The sequence below is a fragment of the Culex pipiens genome, unplaced genomic scaffold (genome assembly GCF_016801865.2).
Source record: "Culex pipiens pallens isolate TS unplaced genomic scaffold, TS_CPP_V2 Cpp_Un0069, whole genome shotgun sequence".
Lineage (NCBI taxonomy): Eukaryota > Metazoa > Arthropoda > Insecta > Diptera > Culicidae > Culex > Culex pipiens.
Genome location: NW_026292886.1, coordinates 1 through 21,271, shown reverse-complemented (window position 1 = coordinate 21,271; position 21,271 = coordinate 1). Strand labels below are relative to the sequence as shown.

The 21,271-nt window shown below is 43.8% G+C and overlaps 3 protein-coding genes across 3 annotated transcripts; 2 read left to right on the top strand and 1 right to left on the bottom strand.

The window, feature by feature from the left end:
• Positions 1-1,624: 1,624 nt before the first annotated feature.
• LOC120431366 (zinc finger protein 521-like) lies at positions 1,625-6,199 on the bottom strand. The gene is made up of 4 exons (XM_039596496.2): positions 6,040-6,199; positions 5,235-5,974; positions 2,203-2,383; positions 1,625-2,061 (listed from the first exon to the last, which is right to left on the bottom strand). Exons 2-4 carry the CDS (start codon positions 5,951-5,953, stop codon positions 1,930-1,932), a joined length of 1,032 nt encoding a protein of 343 aa, XP_039452430.1. The 5' UTR covers positions 5,954-5,974; positions 6,040-6,199; the 3' UTR covers positions 1,625-1,929.
• Positions 6,200-10,559: 4,360 nt separating this feature from the next.
• On the top strand, positions 10,560-14,660 carry LOC128093775 (uncharacterized). The gene has a single exon (XM_052711516.1). It carries the CDS (start codon positions 10,560-10,562, stop codon positions 14,658-14,660), a length of 4,101 nt encoding a protein of 1,366 aa, XP_052567476.1.
• A 40-nt stretch (positions 14,661-14,700) lies between these two features.
• Positions 14,701-15,843, top strand: LOC120431370 (uncharacterized). The gene has a single exon (XM_039596500.2). It carries the CDS (start codon positions 14,701-14,703, stop codon positions 15,841-15,843), a length of 1,143 nt encoding a protein of 380 aa, XP_039452434.2.
• The last annotated feature ends 5,428 nt before the right edge of the window (positions 15,844-21,271 follow it).

Below are 21,271 nucleotides of genomic sequence, written 5' to 3'. Positions count from 1 at the left end.
ATTTAGAAAAAAATAGGTACACGGAAAAAAAATTCCCGATTTTTTTATTAACTTTTTTTCACAAAAACTCAAATTCCCAAAATACGTATTTTTTGATTTTCGAGATTTTTTGATATGTTTTAGGGGACAAAAATCCGCAACTTTTGAGCTATAGAGAAACATGGTCAAAAAATCTGCCGCCGAGTTATGATTTTTAAAAAAACTGGTGATTTTTGGAAAAAATCGAAATTTCATACATAAAATTTTTTTGACCTCATTTTTTTATGCAAAATTGAATTTGCAATCGAAAATTACTTTACAGATTTTTTGATAAAGGGCCCCGTTTTCAAGATATAGCCACCGAAAGTTTGATTTCAGCGAAATATTTGCAGTTTTTCGATTTTTAAAAATAGTGACCATGAGTGACCATTTCTAAAAATATTTTTTTTGAAGAGTTCAGAAAATTTGCTATAAAATTGTCTAAGAGACATCGAAGATTGGACCACTGGTTGCTGAGATACAGCGGCTTAAAGAAAAAGAAACACGAAAATTGAAGTTTTCTAAGTCTCACCCAAACAGCCCACCATTTTCTAATGACGATATCTCAGCAATTAATGGTTCAATTTTCAATGTTAATACATGAAACATTCGTGAAATTTTTTTATCTTTTCGAAAAAAATATTTTGAAAAAAATTAAATCAAGACTAACATTTTAAAAGGGCCATACATTGAATATTATGCCCATTTAAAATGTTAGTCTTGATTTATTTTTTTTCACAATATTTTTTTCGAAAAGATCGAAAAATTTCACGAAGGTTTCATGTATTAACATTGAAAATTGAACCATTAATTGCTGAGATATCGTCCTTAGAAAATTTTGGGCTGTTTGGGTGAGACTTAGAAAACTTCAATTTTCGTGTTTCTTTTTCTTTAAGCCGCTGTATCTCAGCAACCAGTGGTCCAATCTTCGATGTCTCTTAGACAAATTTATAGCAAATTTTCTGAACTCTTCAAAAAAAATATTTTTAGAAATGGTCACTCATGGTCACTATTTTTAAAAATCGAAAAACTGCAAATATTTCGCTGAAATCAAACTTTCGGTGGCTATATCTTGAAAACGGGGCCCTTTATCAAAAAATCTGTAAAGTAATTTTCGATTGCAAATTCAATTTTGCATAAAAAAAATGAGGTCAAAAAAATTTTATGTATGAAATTTCGATTTTTTCCAAAAATCACCAGTTTTTTAAAAAATCATAACTCGGCGGCAGATTTTTTGACCATGTTTCTCTATAGCTCAAAAGTTGCGGATTTTTGTCCCCTAAAACATATCAAAAAATCTCGAAAATCAAAAAATACGTATTTTGGGAATTTGAGTTTTTGTGAAAAAAAAGTTAATAAAAAAATCGGGAAATTTTTTTTTCCGTGTACCTATTTTTTTCTAAATAGTCCTTAACAATACCTACAACTTTGCCGAAGACACCAAATTGATAAAAAAATTCCTTCAAAAGTTACAGATTTTCGAATATTTACATACCATTTTTGTATGAACAGCTGCCAAATTTGTATGGAAATTTATATGGACAAACTAATGATGCAAAATGGCTTCTTTGGTCATAGAGAAGGCCCCCACAAAGTTTGAGCCAAATCAAAAAATACAAATAAAATCCATTTCCGGTTTTGGTAGAGAATTGCTCAAGTTTTACATTAAAATCGCGATCCAAATGAAAACTGTTCAGGTTAAGCAAATTATACCAGGCAGAGTCGATGCTTGGAAGAACTGAGTCGCGCTGAGCGAACGGAACTGGTACTGCTTCTTCTGCACCTGCGGCTTGCGGTATTTGAACGCGTTCAGCACGTAACCAAGAAGAAGCTTAAGCTCAAGCACAGATTTCAACTGATTTCCCGACGAGCAGTACTCCTAGCACCAGCCTTTGACCAGCGGAACATCGATCACCCATCGACATTGTCCCGACGCATGTTGAACGGCCGCGGCACCCACAGCAACAACATCCCGTTTGGAGGAAGCAGTCCTTCAAGAGGAATGCAACACTTCCAGCAGCGGTGCGACGAACCAATTAAAACCTGGAGGGGGGGAACAAAATAATGTCTTTAATCACAGAAAAAACAACTGGTTCGAAAGATGATCGTTTTTTAAACAACTGATAGTTGAAACAAGAATTGCCTATTTAACTTGAAAAGTTTGAAAAGAATATTGAAACTCACCATGCGAGAACGATGCTTAGCGGAACAATCTGTCCAGCTGAGATGAACAAGTTTCCACTTGCGGTGGAATTCGATGGCGTTGGATGTTCCGATGCTCTCCGGCAGTTTGTCCTTTTCCGGTGCTGCTCCATAAACTTTTCCTGTAATATCGGCGAAAAAACAGTATCCGCGTTGCAGCTTGCTGCATCACAAAATTAAATCAAAACAAACTTGACAGTCGAGCGCGAAAGAGACACAAAGCAAACCAACGTTTTCAATAAAGCAGGTGTGGTTCTGTAAAATGTCAAATGGCAAGAGGAATTTAATTCCTTAATATATTAAATGCCAAAATTAATACATTAAGGCCATTGTCACGCCCCTCGTGGGTGGCTGGTATCACTTATATGTTACGATTTGCTACGAAGCGGGGGGACAAAAATCCAAAATTTTACGTTACTTAATAAAAGAACGCTGCCTAACCCAGCCTCCGACCCCACCGCTTTAAGTTTAAATTAAATTTCTGGACTAGGGACCCTCCATAAACCACGGTGGACACTTTTTTGATATCTACCGGTAACCGGTTCCGGATTGACCAGAATGGGTCAACGAACATTGACATGACCGTTCAATTTCATGAAGTTTGATATGCAACATGATGGGTTTTCAACAACAAAAAAAAACAAGTTGGCCGTTCATTGGGTATCCGGGAACCGGTTTCAGGTTACAGAACCGGTAAAATGTAACACCGCTCTTTGAATAAACTTGTTGGACATGATTTATGGTTCATATCACGGTGCTCAAAATACCGTAATTATGAAAAAAATATGCACTCCGAGATTTTGGGGTCTATCGATTCCTTACACCATAGCGCATCTCTGTGCAAAAAATAAAAAGAGTTCCTGAAAAACGCGCCACAACAGATCGTTCAACCAGTGCTTGCCCCTCTGCCAGTAGGCGACCCGGACAGTTCCAACGGAAATAAACTTAGCTATCTTGATACAATGAGAGCAATCTAGTGATACTCTAATGGCGGTCACAGTCGAAATGGAACGTAAGATGTTGAGATTAAGAGACAATAAAAATAGTTGAAAAATTAAAATCGAATTCAAAATTTTACGAACGCTGAATATCAAAAATCAAAAATCGGATTTTCTTTGAAAAAATCGGAAATAACATTTTAAAATGGCTGTATCTCGAGAACTACATCAGCAAACCTTCTGAAACTTGGCCCAGAGATATTTGACAGTCATATGAGCATGAGCATGAGCACGAGAGATCACCCATGGTTGCCCTTCCGTTGCTGAACAGAACCGTAATATCCTTTCAGCACTACTGATTATAGGCTTCGACGATCTAGTGGTGTTTCCCTTATCAACAGCATGTATGAATGCGCTGAAAAGATAAAACACCACGATTGCTAAAGCTAGATCAGTTGCGAATAGGTAACAGTCATTGGCCACCAACGGCGCCCGCCATGTCAGTTTGTAGACCTCGATTTTAAGGGACGGGAATGTTAGTTAGCGCAAGTTGCTACTAGGGCAGCTGATTTACTCTGTGCTTACACCCCACGAGCGCCAGGAACCTAAAAATGTGTTAGTAGGGAAGGGTATTTGGTCAGGATTCATCATAGAAGATGAAGATGCGACCCAAAATCATAGTGTTTGTTGAAAGGTATTATATATTATTCTCAAGGCAATTTTCCCGTTTATCGGTTGTTAAATTTTAAATGAAATGGTTTAGTCTTAGGCAGCCGACGGTGGAAAGATAGAACCAAAATCATTTGTAATTATAGAATGAAGGATTAAATAATGTAACTTTTAACTTTAGATTATTTTACGAGTTTTAAATGATTGATGTTTAGTGAGGTACTGATTAACGGTGCGAACGACGAGTTTCGATGTGTATCGAGCTGAAATGGTATGATAGGGTTTTTATGGGGTCAAATCGAACTGGCTAGCTGTCATCGGGACAGCCAAAGCCAGCCACACCTTCACACGCACACACACGCACGCGTAAAAAACGAAAAACACACCGACGGCGGACGCGAAAATTCTTACGACCCTACGGAAAGGAATCGCAAATCTGACTGGCTCAACTGTCATCGGGACAGCCTGAGCCAGCCGCACCTTCACACCCACACACGCACGCGAAAAAAACGAATAACACACCGACGGCGGACATTGCGACGGTATCTTTTTGCGGCGATTAATTGAAGCGCAGGATTCTAATTTTTCTTGAAATCATTAATAACAAAAACAAAAAAAAAGTCAGAAAATCGACAGTGGAGCCAGTTCTTGACATTTTGATCTGTCATATTTGACAGTGAACCGGCCGTGTCGAGGGGTCATGAAAAGGTTGAGTCATGGTTCAGAGCCCAGTGAGTAGTCTTTTATTAGTCTATGCTCGTGCTCTCGATGTCGTTGCACAATCCATGAAAATCCAGCCTAAGGCTCCAGCCGACAATAAATGCTGCTTGGAAATTAGCAGAGCCCTGTAGAGAAGAGTACCTCCTGTGAAGCTAACCCTCAGCCGAACATGGCTGAGGAATTGCAGGGATTTCGATTTGAAACGGTGAAGCCTCGGATTTTCCCTATCCCCCCGAAAATTACCAGATGGGATGATTGGGGACACCGGCAACAATTTTCTTCCGTACATTACGGCCGTTACGGAACTAGGAAAATTAAAGTTTTTGGTCGACACTGGGTCCAGTAAAAATTATATTGACCCCAGTGTTCTAAATAACAACTCAGTGTTACAACCAAAACCAGTAACAGTGAGGAATATTGACAAAACGCACATTATCGAGTCCTTCACGGAGCTCCAGATTTTGTCAAAAATACCTCGTATACCTCGTTAAAAACGTTTAATTGAGTGCTCATACCAACCTCTGACATTTTTGACAATTTACATTTTCGGACCCGAATGACTCTTGAGTTAAGTGGTCCTTAAACGCAAATAAATAAATAACAATTTACATGTATGTAACCTCTTAAGGTGTCCACGTGGTTTATGGATGGTCCCCTAGTATTGGAGTGTTGATTAATGTTACTTACTTATTGTCCAACGCCGGATGAACGAGTTGCACATGCAAGCTCAGTTGTTCGATATTTTTATACACAATATGGCAGATTTTACATTCGTTTAGCTTTGTTCCAATCTCATCGAGATTGATCGATGGTACCTGTAGTGTCATGGAAGGGACTTGTTGGATTGGTTTCAATAAAGACGTCGAGGATTGGTTGCTTGTCATCGGAATCGACTCATCCCGAACGCCATGCGATCGAAATAGATGAAATCGCAGCCCTCGGTTGTTCATAAACTTTGCCGGACATAGATTGCAGTAGAAGAACTTTTTATCCATACCATGGATTTCAGACATATGTTGACGAAGGGCTTCAATACTCGTCAGAGCAAAATCACACAATCCGCAGTTTAAAGTTCGGCTGACGACCGGTTGGTCAGACACCGATGGCTCCTCGGTAGCTTCCGAAAGCATTGGTGTAGTGCACGGATTTGTTTTTTTATTGCATTCTTCATTTTCACTGTTCTGATTGTGTGTTTTAATGTGCTCTTGTAGTCCATCGATCGAGTTGTATGTATTGGAACACTGGCGGCACGAGTAAAGAATCCTTTGAGTATTCGCTACAGGGGCAATTGTTTCGCCGTGTGCACTATTCAAATGATCACGAAGTTCTGACTGCCGCGGGAACCCTTCCGAACATCTGGTGCACTGATATATTTGTGGCAGCTGGTTTGGATGTTTTGATTCCATATGCCGCAGTACGTTGTAATACTGAAACCAAACAGACAAAACAAATTATTACTGTGTGCAACTTCCGAAAGCTAGAAACATCTCACGTTGTTGTATTGTTTATCGCACACAGGACAGTTTTGTGGATTTCGCAAGGATGAAGACGAGTTTCCGTCTTGATCAAACAGTTCGTAGCCGAACTCATCTTGTCCGGTCAACTGCTGCTGTTCCTGGTAAATAAAACAAAAACTTATTAGAGCCACCCTTTAAAAGTTTTATTTTTATGTCAACAAAAAACTGCAACACTGTCAACTGAAATTTAACCACCTTGTGAATAATTGAAATAATAGGGTGAAAAGCGAGAAGGTCTATCTATGGTAAATGCTACCCTAAGACTGTCTTCAACGCAGCTCTACCTTGTTTTTAGCTGTTCTATTTTTAAAATAGAACTGAAACAGACCACTCACTACGCGAAGTTTCAGTCATATTTTTCTATCCTCTCCTAATCTAACCTTCGGGAAGTCGCGCTGGTGTACTTTGTGCATCAGATTAGGGAAACTTCGAAAAACAATAGTTTTTCATGAAACAATCAAGCTGTAGCCTTGATATATGCTCAAGTTAAACATTTTTACTTATGGAAACAAGTTTACCTAAGACATTGTATAGTAAAAACTATTTTTAATATATTTTTATAAATAGTGTTTTTGAGTTGATGCACAATTTCAAGCATGAAATTGCAATATAAAAAGTTATTTTTGATAGGTGATTTTAATACTAACATTTTAAACAAAGATTTGATAAGGACCAAAAATTTTTTAAACTGTTGTAAAAGTTTGTCTCTTGTTTAAGCTGGAGAATATCCTACTCATTTTCACAGAACTGGAGCCTCGCAGATTGATCTAATTTTAACAAATAAAAGAAAACTGATTCTTCGATTTAATCAAGTATCTGTACCGTTTATGTCCAACCACGATTTAATTTTTGCTTCTATCGACGTTAACGTTACGCAAATTGTCGAAAATGTATGTTTTCGTGACTATTCTCATATTAACTCATCTCTTTTACCTTTTACCTTTACCGCGCTAGTGTACTTTGTGCACCAGATTTGGGAAACTTCGAAAAACAATTGTTTTTCATGAAACAATCAAGCCGTAGCCTTGATATATGCTCAAGATAAACCTTTTTACTTACGGAAACAAGTTGACCTAAGACATTGTATAGTTAAAACTATTTTTAATATATTTTTTAAAATAGTGTTTTTGTGTTGGTGCAACAACAAGGCGATTTGCGGCAAGTGCGGAGAAAATCATCAGACTGACCAGTGCAAAGCAGTGCCAACGAAGTGCTTGATTTGTGGAGGAGCAGTGCACGAAACTCGGTGCTGTCCGAAGTACCAGGAGCGGTCGGACAAGTTGAAGCAGGAGATAAGTAAGCGATCCAAGCGGTCTTTTGCAGAGATCGTGAAGACCAGCAAAGTCGAGAACCACTACGCCGTCCTTGCGGAAGAAGAACCACAATCGGAGGAGGAAGCCACCGAAGAAGAACTGGTCTATTCTACACCAGGAGGAGGCCAAAAGCGAAAAAAGAAAATCAAGAAGAAATCCAGCAAAACACAGAGTGCGAAAACCGGAAATCCACAAACAAAAACTCGTCTGCCACAACCGGGAGCGGCAGCATTCAACCGTATGTTTCCTCCAGTCTCAACCACCAAGCCGGGGCCTGCTGTTTCGAGGCAGAATGGGCAGCCTAAAGACCACCGAATACCGTTTTCCAAAATTTTGGAAATGGTTCTGACGGTTTTGAGTGAACCAACCAGATTGCTTCTCGAGCCGTTGATACCTTTCTTCAAGGAAGTCGCCACGAACCTCGCAGTGAACTCGGCGTTGTCCACAGTGATTTTGTTTTTATATTAAACTAAAAAAATGTAGATTCCCGGTCCTAACTTGGTCTCAGCACCTAAAAGGACCTAATAAAAATAAGTTAGTGAAAAAAAAAGTATACCAGCGCGACTGCTCGTGTAAGTATTTTTTTGGGGGAATGAATACCGGAAGTTACACATTGTTCTTATGAGTCTCAATCTGGATCAATTGACCCCAAAACTGTTGCATTGTATTCAGGGGGGCCTCTAATAACGACTCAATGCATATATGGGATCTGAGTGCGGTCCGGTGGCCCTCGGGGATGTTCCGAAGAGGGGACATATCCGAAATTCCGGTCCGCTAGGCATGATGGGTGTCAAACTTCATAATTTTCAACGGTAAATCTCAATATGAACATTTCAAGAGATGATCTTGTCACCATCCGGATTAACCCGGTGGCCCCGGGGATGTTCCGAAGAGGGGACATTTCCGGATATCCGGTCCACAAGCTATGATGGGTGTCAAACTTCATAATTTTCAACGGCAAATCTCAATATGAACATTTGAAGTGTCAAAGATGATCTTGTCACCATCCGGATTAACCCGGTGGCCCCGGGGATGTTCCGAAGAGAGGACATTTCCAGAAATCCGGTCCACAAGCCATGATGGGTGTCAAACTTCATAATTTTCTACGGCCAATTTCAATATGAATATTTCAAGTGTCAGAGATGATCTTGTCACCATCCGGATTAACCCGGTGGCCCTGGAGATGTTCCGAAGAGGGGACATTTCCGGATATCCGGTCCACAAGCTATGATGGGTGTCAAACTTCATAATTTTCAACGGCAAATCTCAATATGAACATTTCAAGTGTCAGAGATGATCTTGTCACCATCCGGATTAACCCGGTGGTCCCGGGGATGTTCCGAAGAGAGGACATTTCCGGAAATCCAGTCCACAAGCCATGATGGGTGTCAAACTTCATAATTTTCAACGGCAAATTTCAATATGAACATTTCAAGTGTCAGAGATGATCTTGCCACCATCAGGATTAACCCGGTGGCCCCGGGGATGTTCCGAAGAGGGGACAATTCCGGAAATCCGGTCCACAAGCTATGATGGGTGTCAAACTTCATAATTTTCAACGGCAAATCTCAATATGAACATTTCAAGTGTCAGAGATGATCTTGTCACCATCAGGATTAACCCGGTGGCCCCGGGGATGTTCCGAAGAGGGGACATTTCCGGAAATCCGGTCCACAAGCCATGATGGGTGTCAAACTTTATAATTTTCAACGGAAAATCTCAATAAGAACATTTAAAGTGTCAGAGATGATATGCATTTTTGTAAAATTTCCAAAAATCAAAATCAAAGTGAACATCGTGATCAGTACACAGCAAAAACCCGATTTAATCCCACCTGGGGTGAGATAGAGCCTTTCTTACAAAAGGAAGTTAACGGCAGTTGATTTTTTTTCAAAGAAATAGCAAAATAAAGAATGGTCCATTCATAATACAATTCGAAACTCAACCATATTTTTTCATATAACTGAAAAGCGCTGGTTTTTGCCCCATTTGCCATGGCCGGTTGTAAGCTGAGCTCGCACACAAGCATTTTCGATTTTTTAAATCAGAACACATTGTTTTTGAGACAGAGAATTAGCTCACAATTTGCGATGTTCGTAATGTTTTCTGCATATCGCTAAATTGTTCGTATTCTCTGAGTGTTTTTTTTTTGCACTTTTCAAAATATCAAGAATTAACGAGAAAACAAAATAATTCCGTCTTGCTCCAATGCGTTAAAGTGGTTAAAAAATGACTAGCAGAAAGTGTTTCAACACCCCAGAATTTTCCGTGTTGTGAACAACGATGTAACGGTAAAGCCGCATAAATGTTTGTTTACCCAAAATTGGGTAGAGTGTAGAGTGGGGCACAGCCCTGTTGTTTGACAGCTAGCTTGATTTTTTCTTGCGACCGAGCGATTTCCGGTTAGGACGAGCAGTAGGCTAGGAGATCATTCCCAATAAAGTTTTCGGAGAAACAACAACGTTTTACAGTCCACGAAAATTGATAACGTTTTTTGACCCGCGAAAAATCCGAAAAACATTGGTCCGTTCGAGTCGGATTAAATCGCGCGGGATACGACATTTCAACGCGTGTGCGAAAAATCGAGAAAACCGGTTGTGAAGTGCAATTGTCCGAAGGTGGACATTGTGCGCGGTGTGATTTTTTGACACGTGCTGAAGTGAGCGACGGTGGTTCCCACGAGGGGAGAATTGCCGAGATAAAGTGAAACTTCTGAAAAAGTGCTGTGAGGTCGCCGGAGGGCGAAGCACCGGCACGAAAGTGTGGAAGTGATAGAAAGTGAAAAAGTTGACTGCCGGAGGGCGTAGCACCGGCACAGAAAAGTGCGAAACTGCCGGAAGGGCGGAACGCCTATTTGAAAGTGTTGGGGAAAAAGTGAAAAGACGCGCTGTGCGCGAAAAAAGTGTCGGCCATCTTTGACGCAGAAAGAGCCAGAAAAGTAAGTGGCCGCTGAAGAGGCGAAGAAACCAGTGCAAAGTGGCATGCAGTTGCGGTCTGGGAAACTGATACAGATTCGAAAGAAACTCCAGTTTGCAACGCCCGTCCCTTCGCCGCTCGGTTCCCCTCTGTATTACACCCCTCGAGCGGAGCTTGAAACCAGTTTCTGCGCAACCCCGCTGACCCCAGTTCCCAGTGTTCGCGAGCAAAAAGAGCAGCAGAAGGCGCGGCAAAGGCGAGCAAAGATGGCGGAGTCTTTGGCGGCCCTCGAGCAGTGCTTCTTCGCTGCGCAGAGCAAGGTAGAACGAGTCCGCGACTCCATCCAGAAGGCCAACCTCGAACACGGTAAGTTTTCTTACAATGGCCTTAAACTTTACACCGAGACCGTGATTGCGGCGTACAACGACGTGAACTCGTTCACGAATCGGATCTACTTGCTCGACCCGAAGCAGCGTGCAGAGCACGAGAAGCGGTTCGTCTTATTCGAGGAGATGTATGAATTCGTACGCATCGCCCTGGCCGACATGATCCAGGCGTACGACGACGAAAAGAAGTTCGCCGAGGCGGTTCAAATCAAGAATGCTCTCCCACCTGTGCCCCAAGCAGAACATCTGAGCGTAGCGAGAGCACCCGCGATTGTGCCATCACTTCTCTTGCAGCAGAACCCTCTGCCAACTTTTGATGGCCGCTACGAAAACTGGCACAAATTCCGGGACCGGTTCAAGGATATTGTCGACAAGTGCGTCGGCGATTCTCCAGCAACGAAGCTTGATTACCTGGACAAGGCACTCGTGGGCATGGCCAAAGGGTCGATCGACCAACAAACGTTGAACGACAACAATTTAGACGGTGCGTGGAGGATCCTGGCCACGAAGTATGACAACATTCGGATGGTGGTGCAGGGTCACGTCACACAGTTGCTGTCGCTGAGGTCGATGACAAAGGGCACGCATGCAGAGCTGAAGGCGTTGCTTGACGTGGTTGAGAAGCGACTGGAGTCGCTCGCGTTCCACAAGTTTAAGATGCAGGACAAACTGTCTGAGGCAATCGTTGTGAACCTTCTGATCTCTCGACTGGATCCGGAAACCCGACGTGTCTGGGAGACCACGCTTGCCCACGGGGAAATGCCGGAGTACAAGAAGACTATGGACGAACTGCGCAAACATTGCTACGTGCTGGAACGGTGCGAGATGACAACGAACCCGGGAAAACCGAGGACCCCGGCTACGTCACAACGAATCGCACCACCCGTGACTACGACCAGGGCATACGCGGCCACAACGCAGGAGAGCGGCTGCCCCGTGTGCAATCAAAACCACCTGGTGGAGATCTGCGACGCGTTCAGGAAGATGAACGTGAACACCCGATACACGAAGGCCAAGATGTTTGGTCTCTGTTTTGCGTGCCTGAAGCGTGGGCACAGAACGAACAAGTGCTCGATCGACAGCAGCCTGCTGTGTGAGTGCAAGAAGAAGCATCACCCACTGATGCATTGGGACGAAAAGAAGGAGGAACCAGAGCGAGCGACGGGCAAGCAGGAGGATACCAACGGCGCTGGTGGTTCCGGAACGAACGCGGCGACTCAGGTCGTGGCGAAGTGTGAAGTTCCTGTACAGCCGAAGACGGCGTCGAAGCAGGTTCTGTTGGCGACTGCGGTCGTCGACCTAAGTGACGCTAGCGGAGTAACACACAAGTGTCGAGCTCTGCTGGATTCTGGAGCGATGGTGAGTTTCGTGTCGGAGCGAATGAGTGACGTGCTGCGCCTGCGAAAGAAGTACGTGAACGTTCCAGTTGTCGGCGTAAACGGTTCCCGATCCACGGTGAAGTACCAGATCAGCGTCAAGGTGATGTCCAAGGCCACGAACTACAAGTTTCCCTTGGATTGCTTGGTGGTTCCCCGTGTCACCGGTGCTTTACCATCGACGAGAGTTGACGCCAAGAGCTGGCCGATCCCGAAGGATCTGAAGTTGGCCGACCCGAAGTTCTACGATCCATGCCGAATCGACTTGCTGATAGGAGCGGAGATGTTTTTTGAGTTGATTCAAGAAGGCAAGATCAGAATGTCGGCCGAACTACCGCTGCTGCAGGAGAGCCTCCTGGGATGGCTCGTGTCTGGACCTGTACACGGCAGCCAAGGATTTGTAAGCGTCCAGACGTACCAAGTCAGCTCCAAGGAACGGGACACTAAGGAGTTGATCGAGCTGATGAAACGTTTTTGGACAATCGACGCGCAGACGGCCGAGCCCGGCGAAATTGACGATTGCGAGCGGCACTTCAAGACAACATACTCCCGAGACGAAGACGGAAGATTCATCGTCGAACTTCCGTTCCGCAAGAATGCTGGCAAACTCGGAGACTCTCGAGCTCAAGCGGAGAAGCGGTTCAAGGCACTCGAGAACAGACTGGAGAAGTATCCCGAGACCAAGAAGATGTACAGCGACTTCGTTCATGAGTACATCGAGCTCGGCCACGCCAGGATCTTGAACGAAGACGAGAAGCACAACCCGGACGCCTACTATCTGCCACACCATTGCGTATTGAAACCAGACAGCTCGTCAACAAAACTACGCGTGGTGTTTGATGCGTCTGCGAAAACGACAACGAACCTGTCCTTGAACGATGTTCTCATGGAGGCTCCCACCGTGCAGAGTCCACTTTTTGACATCCTGCTGCGCTGGCGTTTGCACAAGTACGTCTTCACTACTGACGTGCAACGGATGTACCGTCAAGTGAAGGTGAAAGAGAACCACACCAAGTACCAGAGATGTGTGTGGCGAGACGAGCGGACGCAGCCACTGATGGACGTGGAGCTGCAACGAGTGACGTACGGGATCGGCCCAGCAGGATTCTTGGCGACAAGGTCGCTGATTCAGCTGGCTGAAGACGAACGGGATAACTTCCCGGAAGCCAGTGACGTAGTGCTCAACTCTTTCTACGTCGACGACGCGCTGGCCGGCGCGGACACGATTGCTGAAGCGACGAAGCTGCGAAGCGACTTGGAGACGATGTTGCTGAGGGCTGGATTCAAGCTGCGGAAGTGGTGCGCCAACGATCCGGAGTTGCTGAAAGACGTGCCACCCGAGGACCAAGAAATCCAGCTCAGCTTCGACGACAGAGAAGGGAGTGGTGTGGTCAAGACGCTTGGACTCTTCTGGGACCCCGTCGGCGACGATTTCCTTTTCCGGGTCAAGCCGATGACAGCAACGTCCGACGTACCGACGAAGAGCCACGTTTTGAGCGAGATAGCGAGATTGTTCGACCCCCTCGGACTTCTGGGGCCGATCGTGATTCTGGCCAAGATGATAATGCAGCGACTGTGGCACAAGGAGATTGGCTGGAACGACCCCATTCCCCACGAAGAGCACGTCTTGTGGAAACAGCTTCGAACGAACTTGTGCCAGATAAACGAACTGAGGATTCCTCGGCGAGTCACTGCAGATGGAGCTGAGACGTACGAGCTGCTCGGCTACTCGGACGCGTCTACTCGCGCGTACGGATGCTGCATCTACCTGAAAAGCGTGAGTGCAGAAGGAGCGGTGACCTTGAGGTTACTGTGCGCCAAATCAAGAGTGGCGCCACTGAAGGAGTTGAAACGGGAGGTGGCGGACGACGCGCCGCCGGAGGAAGCAACGATCCCGAGGCTGGAACTGTGTGCTGCGTGCCTGCTGGCAGAACAAGTGGTTCAAGTGCGCGAAGCCTTAAAACTCGACATCAAGCGTGTCATTTTGAGGTCCGATTCGAAAATAGTGCTCTGTTGGCTCAAGAAGCTGAAGCCAGATGCGCCAGTGTTTGTGAAAAACCGTGTTGCTCGGATCCTGAAGCTGACAGCTGACTGCACGTGGTTGTACGTCAACACGAAAAACAATCCGGCGGATCTCGTGTCGCGCGGGATCCAACCGGCTGAGCTGATGACAAGTGAATTGTGGTGGGACAGTGCGGAAGACGAATCAGCAGCCGAGGAAGAAGAAGCACTTGAAGAGCCCACTGAAGAAGATGTCGTAGAAACGGTTGCCGTAGTTGCCACCCCAGACGGCATGTACGGCATGATCCAGAACTGCAGCGACTTTCGACGACTGGAACGAGTTTTCGGACACGTGACCCGGTTCCTCACCAATTGCCGCACGAAGCAGAAGAGCCAGCGACGAAGCGGTAGACTGAACGGCGCTGACTATCGTGATTCACTAAGAGCCATGGTGAAGATCGTGCAGCATGTTGTCTACCACGAGGAGATCCAAGACTTGCGGCGAGGAAGGCCGCTGAAGGGTAAGACACTCCGACTTGCCCAAGGACCAGAAGCACCCGATGATCTTGCCCGAGAATCACCACTTCACGGAGATGGTGATTGAGACGATTCATTTGGAGCAACTGCACGTCGGGTTGAACGGGATGCTGGCCAAGGTTCGACAACAATTTTGGCCAGTGAATGCGAAGCGCATGATCAATCGAGTGCTCAAGCGGTGCGTCACGTGCTTCAAGGCGAGTCCGACTGATGTGAAGCTGTTCATGGGAGACCTTCCGAGCGCACGAGTGACGGCTGCGTTGCCGTTCAGCCGAACCGGCGTGGACTACGCCGGTCCATTTTACTTGAAGGAAGGACGTCTGCGGTCTCCACGAAAGGCGTACGTGTGCGTTTTTGTTTGCATGAGCACCAAGGCGATCCACCTGGAACTGGTGGGCTCGTTGACAACCGACGGGTTTATCGGAGCGTTGCATCGGATGGTGAGCCGACGAGGGATGGTATCCGAGATGAAGTCTGACAACGGCACGAACTTTGTCGGCGGAGACCGCCGGCTGACAGAATTGAAGGAGCTGCTGAAGTCCGACGTGCTGAAGACCAAGATTGAGGAGTTTTGTCAGCCCCGTGGCATAGTGTGGTCGTTCAATCCGCCGAAGGCGCCGCACCAAGGAGGACTCTGGGAGGCCGGGGTCAAATCCATGAAGAGGCACTTGAACCGAGTACTCAACGAATCGCACCTAACGTTCGAGGAAATGTGCACGCTGCTCTGCCAGATTGAAGCCATCCTGAATTCGCGACCACTGATTCCGCAGAGCGACGACCCCCGGGATTACCAAGCTCTGAGCCCGGGCCACTTTCTGATCGGTCGTGAGCTGACAGCAGTAGCTGAGCCGTACTACGACGGCGTCAAGGAGAACGCGCTGTCCCGATATCAGCTGATCCAGCGTCGGAAGCAGGCGTACTGGCGTAGGTGGTCGAACGAGTACCTGACTACGCTACAGCGGCGTGGCAAGTGGTTCAAGGATCCGACTCTGCTGCGCGAAGGACTTCTGGTGGTTATGAAGGAGGACAACTTGCCACCACAAACATGGAAGCTGGCACGGATCGTGGAGACGCATCCTGGCCACGACGGAATCGTCCGAGTGGTCACTGTGCGAACCAGCAACGGGAACCTCTACAAGCGATCCACGAAGGAGTTGGCGGTGCTGCCGATCTACGACGACCCAGGACAGAACCAGGAGAGGTCGAGCCAACCGGCTCCGGGGGGAGGATGTTTACCCAAAATTGGGTAGAGTGTAGGGTGATGCACAGCCCTGTTGTTTGACAGCTAGCTTGATTTTTTCTTGCGACCGAGCGATTTCCGGTTAGGACGAGCAGTAGGCTAGGAGATCATTCCCAATAAAGTTTTCGGAGAAACAACAACGTTTTACAGTCCACGAAAATTAATAACGTTTTTTGACCCGCGAAAAATCCGAAAAACAATGTTCTTGAAAGCTTTGAAACGCCTACTGTAATTCACTAACCTGTCATTTAGGCGTTAGGCAAAATTGTGAGCTTTCAATAAGTATGCATGAGTATGTAGTATGCATTTAGGCGTTTTTGGGATTGGGAAGCATACAACGGCTGAGCGCTCGGTGGGACTTCACTACGACAAACGCAAACGTACCGAATAAACCACCTTGGTGCGCTGGTACGATGAACAAAAATACTAATACACAAAAAGGCTAGTACCGAAGCTAGAAAACCAAACCCGCGATGTGCGTTGTTACTGGCACATGGGAAGCTTGGACACTTCCCAGAAATTCGTTCGCTCAGAGTTCGATCAGAGAATGAGCAAAACAAAAAAGAAAGGCAAAAGAATGAGCATGAGGCTTCAGAACAGATAGCTGCTTGCGTCTAGTTTGCGTTCACTGAAGCTTAGCATAGAAAATAATGATAGGCGATATGTGATGAACGAGCAATCGATAAAGCAACTTGCACTAAAAGGGGGTAATCCAGTATCAAAACTCTATACGCGCCAGCATCACGCGCCAGCATTGCTCGCGTCTGCATGTGAAGCTCAACTTGACAACTTGTCGACGAGGCGACGAAAATCGATCGTCCATGATTTTTTGCAAATTTTTCGAATTTATATTTCTCGAGAAATGATTTGAGAACGAAGCTTGAATTGGAGTCGGAGCCAAAAGCAAACACTATACCTTTCTTTAGTAAGAAAGGCAAAAATGGAAATTTTCTAAAATCTGAACGGTAAATCCGAATGAGGTCAAATTTGTTTCAGAACATCGAGTATGGTCTAGATTATGATGTGGAGAAAAAAAAATAGATAAAATGCCAAAGGAATAGTTTTGGCATTTGGTGAAAGTTGGCTTTTACCTTTTTTAGGGGTTTTTCCCCCTCACAGTGAATTAGTCCACAAGCTGTAAATCAAGAACCACATTACCGACGTGGATGAAAATTTGGGAGGATGTAGGGCTGGAAAAATGCAATTTTTTGGATAAATAAACGATTTCAATACTTCAATTTTCGACCGAATTTTCATTTGAAAACCGCCTGATTTGGTGAAAACACACTCCGAGTCCCCATAAAAAATGGATAAATTCAAATTTGGTATGGAACTGGTTCAGGTTCAGCACATCCCCTTTCAAATGCGCCCAAGAGAGCTTAAATCCATAATGTGGGCTCTGAGAAACCCCCTACCACAAAATTGAGCACTTTTTTACCACACACGGACGTCACGCGTGCTCTACAGTAAATTAAGCGCCAAAATTCGGATATTGGAGGTAGACCAATTCTGTCATTGTCAATCGATCGGGCGTCGAAAATCGATCGTCCATGATTTTTTGCAAATTTTTCGAATTTATATTTCTCGAGAAATGATTTGAGAACGAAGCTTGAATTGGAGTCGGAGCCAAAAGCAAACACTATACCTTTCTTTAGTAAGAAAGGCAAAAATGGAAATTTTCTAAAATCTGAACGGTAAATCCGAATGAGGTCAAATTTGTTTCAGAACATCGAGTATGGTCTAGATTATGATGTGGAGAAAAAAAATTAGATAAAATGCCAAAGGAATAGTTTTGGCATTTGGTGAAAGTTGGCTTTTACCTTTTTTAGGGGTTTTTCCCCCTCACAGTGAATTAGTCCACAAGCTGTAAATCAAGAACCACATTACCGACGTGGATGAAAATTTGGGAGGATGTAGGGCTGGAAAAATGCATTTTTTTGGATAAATAAACGATTTCAATACTTCAATTTTCGACCGAATTTTCATTTGAAAACCGCCTGATTTGGTGAAAACACACTCCGAGTCCCCATAAAAAATGGATAAATTCAAATTTGGTATGGAACTGGTTCAGGTTCAGCACATCCCCTTTCAAATGCGCCCAAGAGAGCTTAAATCCATAATGTGGGCTCTGAGAAACCCCCTACCACAAAATTGAGCACTTTTTTACCACACACGGACGTCACGCGTGCTCTACAGTAAATTAAGCGCCAAAATTCGGATATTGGAGGTAGACCAATTCTGTCATTGTCAATCGATCGGGCGTCGAAAATCGATCGTCCATGATTTTTTGCAAATTTTTCGAATTTATATTTCTCGAGAAATGATTTGAGAACGAAGCTTGAATTGGAGTCGGAGCCAAAAGCAAACACTATACCTTTCTTTAGTAAGAAAGGCAAAAATGGAAATTTTCTAAAATCTGAACGGTAAATCCGAATGAGGTCAAATTTGTTTCAGAACATCGAGTATGGTCTAGATTATGATGTGGAGAAAAAAAATTAGATAAAATGCCAAAGGAATAGTTTTGGCATTTGGTGAAAGTTGGCTTTTACCTTTTTTAGGGGTTTTTCCCCCTCACAGTGAATTAGTCCACAAGCTGTAAATCAAGAACCACATTACCGACGTGGATGAAAATTTGGGAGGATGTAGGGCTGGAAAAATGCAATTTTTTGGATAAATAAACGATTTCAATACTTCAATTTTCGACCGAATTTTCATTTGAAAACCGCCTGATTTGGTGAAAACACACTCCGAGTCCCCATAAAAAATGGATAAATTCAAATTTGGTATGGAACTGGTTCAGGTTCAGCACATCCCCTTTCAAATGCGCCCAAGAGAGCTTAAATCCATAATGTGGGCTCTGAGAAACCCCCTACCACAAAATTGAGCACTTTTTTACCACACACGGACGTCACGCGTGCTCTACAGTAAATTAAGCGCCAAAATTCGGATATTGGAGGTAGACCAATTCTGTCATTGTCAATCGATCGGGCGTCGAAAATCGATCGTCCATGATTTTTTGCAAATTTTTCGAATTTATATTTCTCGAGAAATGATTTGAGAACGAAGCTTGAATTGGAGTCGGAGCCAAAAGCAAACACTATACCTTTCTTTAGTAAGAAAGGCAAAAATGGAAATTTTCTAAAATCTGAACGGTAAATCCGAATGAGGTCAAATTTGTTTCAGAACATCGAGTATGGTCTAGATTATGATGTGGAGAAAAAAAATTAGATAAAATGCCAAAGGAATAGTTTTGGCATTTGGTGAAAGTTGGCTTTTACCTTTTTTAGGGGTTTTTCCCCCTCACAGTGAATTAGTCCACAAGCTGTAAATCAAGAACCACATTACCGACGTGGATGAAAATTTGGGAGGATGTAGGGCTGGAAAAATGCAATTTTTTGGATAAATAAACGATTTCAATACTTCAATTTTCGACCGAATTTTCATTTGAAAACCGCCTGATTTGGTGAAAACACACTCCGAGTCCCCATAAAAAATGGATAAATTCAAATTTGGTATGGAACTGGTTCAGGTTCAGCACATCCCCTTTCAAATGCGCCCAAGAGAGCTTAAATCCATAATGTGGGCTCTGAGAAACCCCCTACCACAAAATTGAGCACTTTTTTACCACACACGGACGTCACGCGTGCTCTACAGTAAATTAAGCGCCAAAATTCGGATATTGGAGGTAGACCAATTCTGTCATTGTCAATCGATCGGGCGTCGAAAATCGATCGTCCATGATTTTTTGCAAATTTTTCGAATTTATATTTCTCGAAAAAAGATTTGAGAACGAAGCTTGAATTGGAGTCGGAGCCAAAAGCAAACACTATACCTTTCTTTAGTAAGAAAGGCAAAAATGTTGAATTTTGGAAAGATTAAAATTTGGTTGGTTGAATATAACCTCTTTGTAGAGTAATATTACTTGAAAAATTTTCCTGCAAATTGGATATTTTTGGAAATCTCGATTCCCGGGAAATTTGGTCGAGACTCCCGGGAATTTGGAAACTTATAAATATTGAAGCAAAATATTATATAGCCAATCAGAAACACTACGTTACTTATATTGTATACAGATTATTGTTGTTGTTAGGAGCGGCCGTGGCAGACTGGTTACCGTGTTCGCTTTGAAAGCGAAATGTTCTGGGTTCGATTCCCATTTGCTTCCAATGAGAAAGTTAAGAACACATTAAATTAAAATGATGAATATGAACGAAAAATCAAAGTCGCTCGTTGCGGGGTTCGATCCCCCGTCCTTTGGATTGGTAAGCAAAAATGCTAACCACTAGGCCATGACTACTAGGTGAGCTTTGACTGGAATTTGGAATACTGTTACAGAGAGCGCGTTGTGGTGCAATAACCACGGCAAATAGTGTCCATGGCGGTGTGCCCCACGCTTCTTCCTTCCCTTGTCGATTCAGAATTGTGTTGTTGTTCGAACACTCCGTGCTCAAACTCAACCCACTTCAACGAATCATATCCAAGGATGAAAAATAATCTTTTCTAGCGAATATGATTGCCTGAAGAAAGGCCCTCTGAGTATGCTTTGATCTCGTTTTTCATGACTGTCACTTGATCGTTGAGTGTGGCAGGGGCGATTAAAAATGTTTATGATCGGGTTTAGTCGTCAACTTGCTGCGATCAAAATACAATCTTGCCCCTTTACCACCAGCAGTCATGGGTTGTTACAATCATCGACTGCACTCTTGACGAATGACAGCTAGTCGTGACAATTTGAGAATCAAGACTATTCTCAGCAGTCTTATTCGTTAGGTGTTACAGGCAGCGATTAATCGCTAATTTAATCATAGTCGTCAGCTTTTCAACACTGATCATATCTCTACAATACGACTTTACGCAGTAGGCCTGGTCGCTTTTACGCTTGTCATGTTTCAATGCATTCTAATGCAATGGCGCACTACAAATCGTCAGCTGTGAGCTATCTTGTGACAACGACCATTTAGTACTATTCGAGAAAAACGGTTTTCAAAGTTTGATGATAATTATTTTCAAAACTATGATTGGTAGAGCCAAATCTTTTGAAGCAATCGGTTCGTATACTATCGCTTAACAAACGCTCCAAGTTTCAACTGATTTGGTTACACCAGTTAAAAGATACAGTAAATTATGTAATCAAAAATCTGAAAAGCACGTGTCACAAGTGTGTTTCGAAAGTAAAATTGTACTACGTGTCACAAGTGTGCACAGAATTCCCATACAAACTAAAATAAGCTCAAATCATTAGTTTAACCGACTTAATCAGTATATTTTCAAAAACAAAAGATTGCATTGCTTTACGAAAGTGTGTATCAACATAAATTTGTGAAAAACAAGACAAATTTTCCACATTTTCCAACAACATGTATGACGTGTCACAAGTGTGCACGATCATTTTGATGATAAATTGGTCTATGTCACAAGTGTGTATTGCGATATCCGGG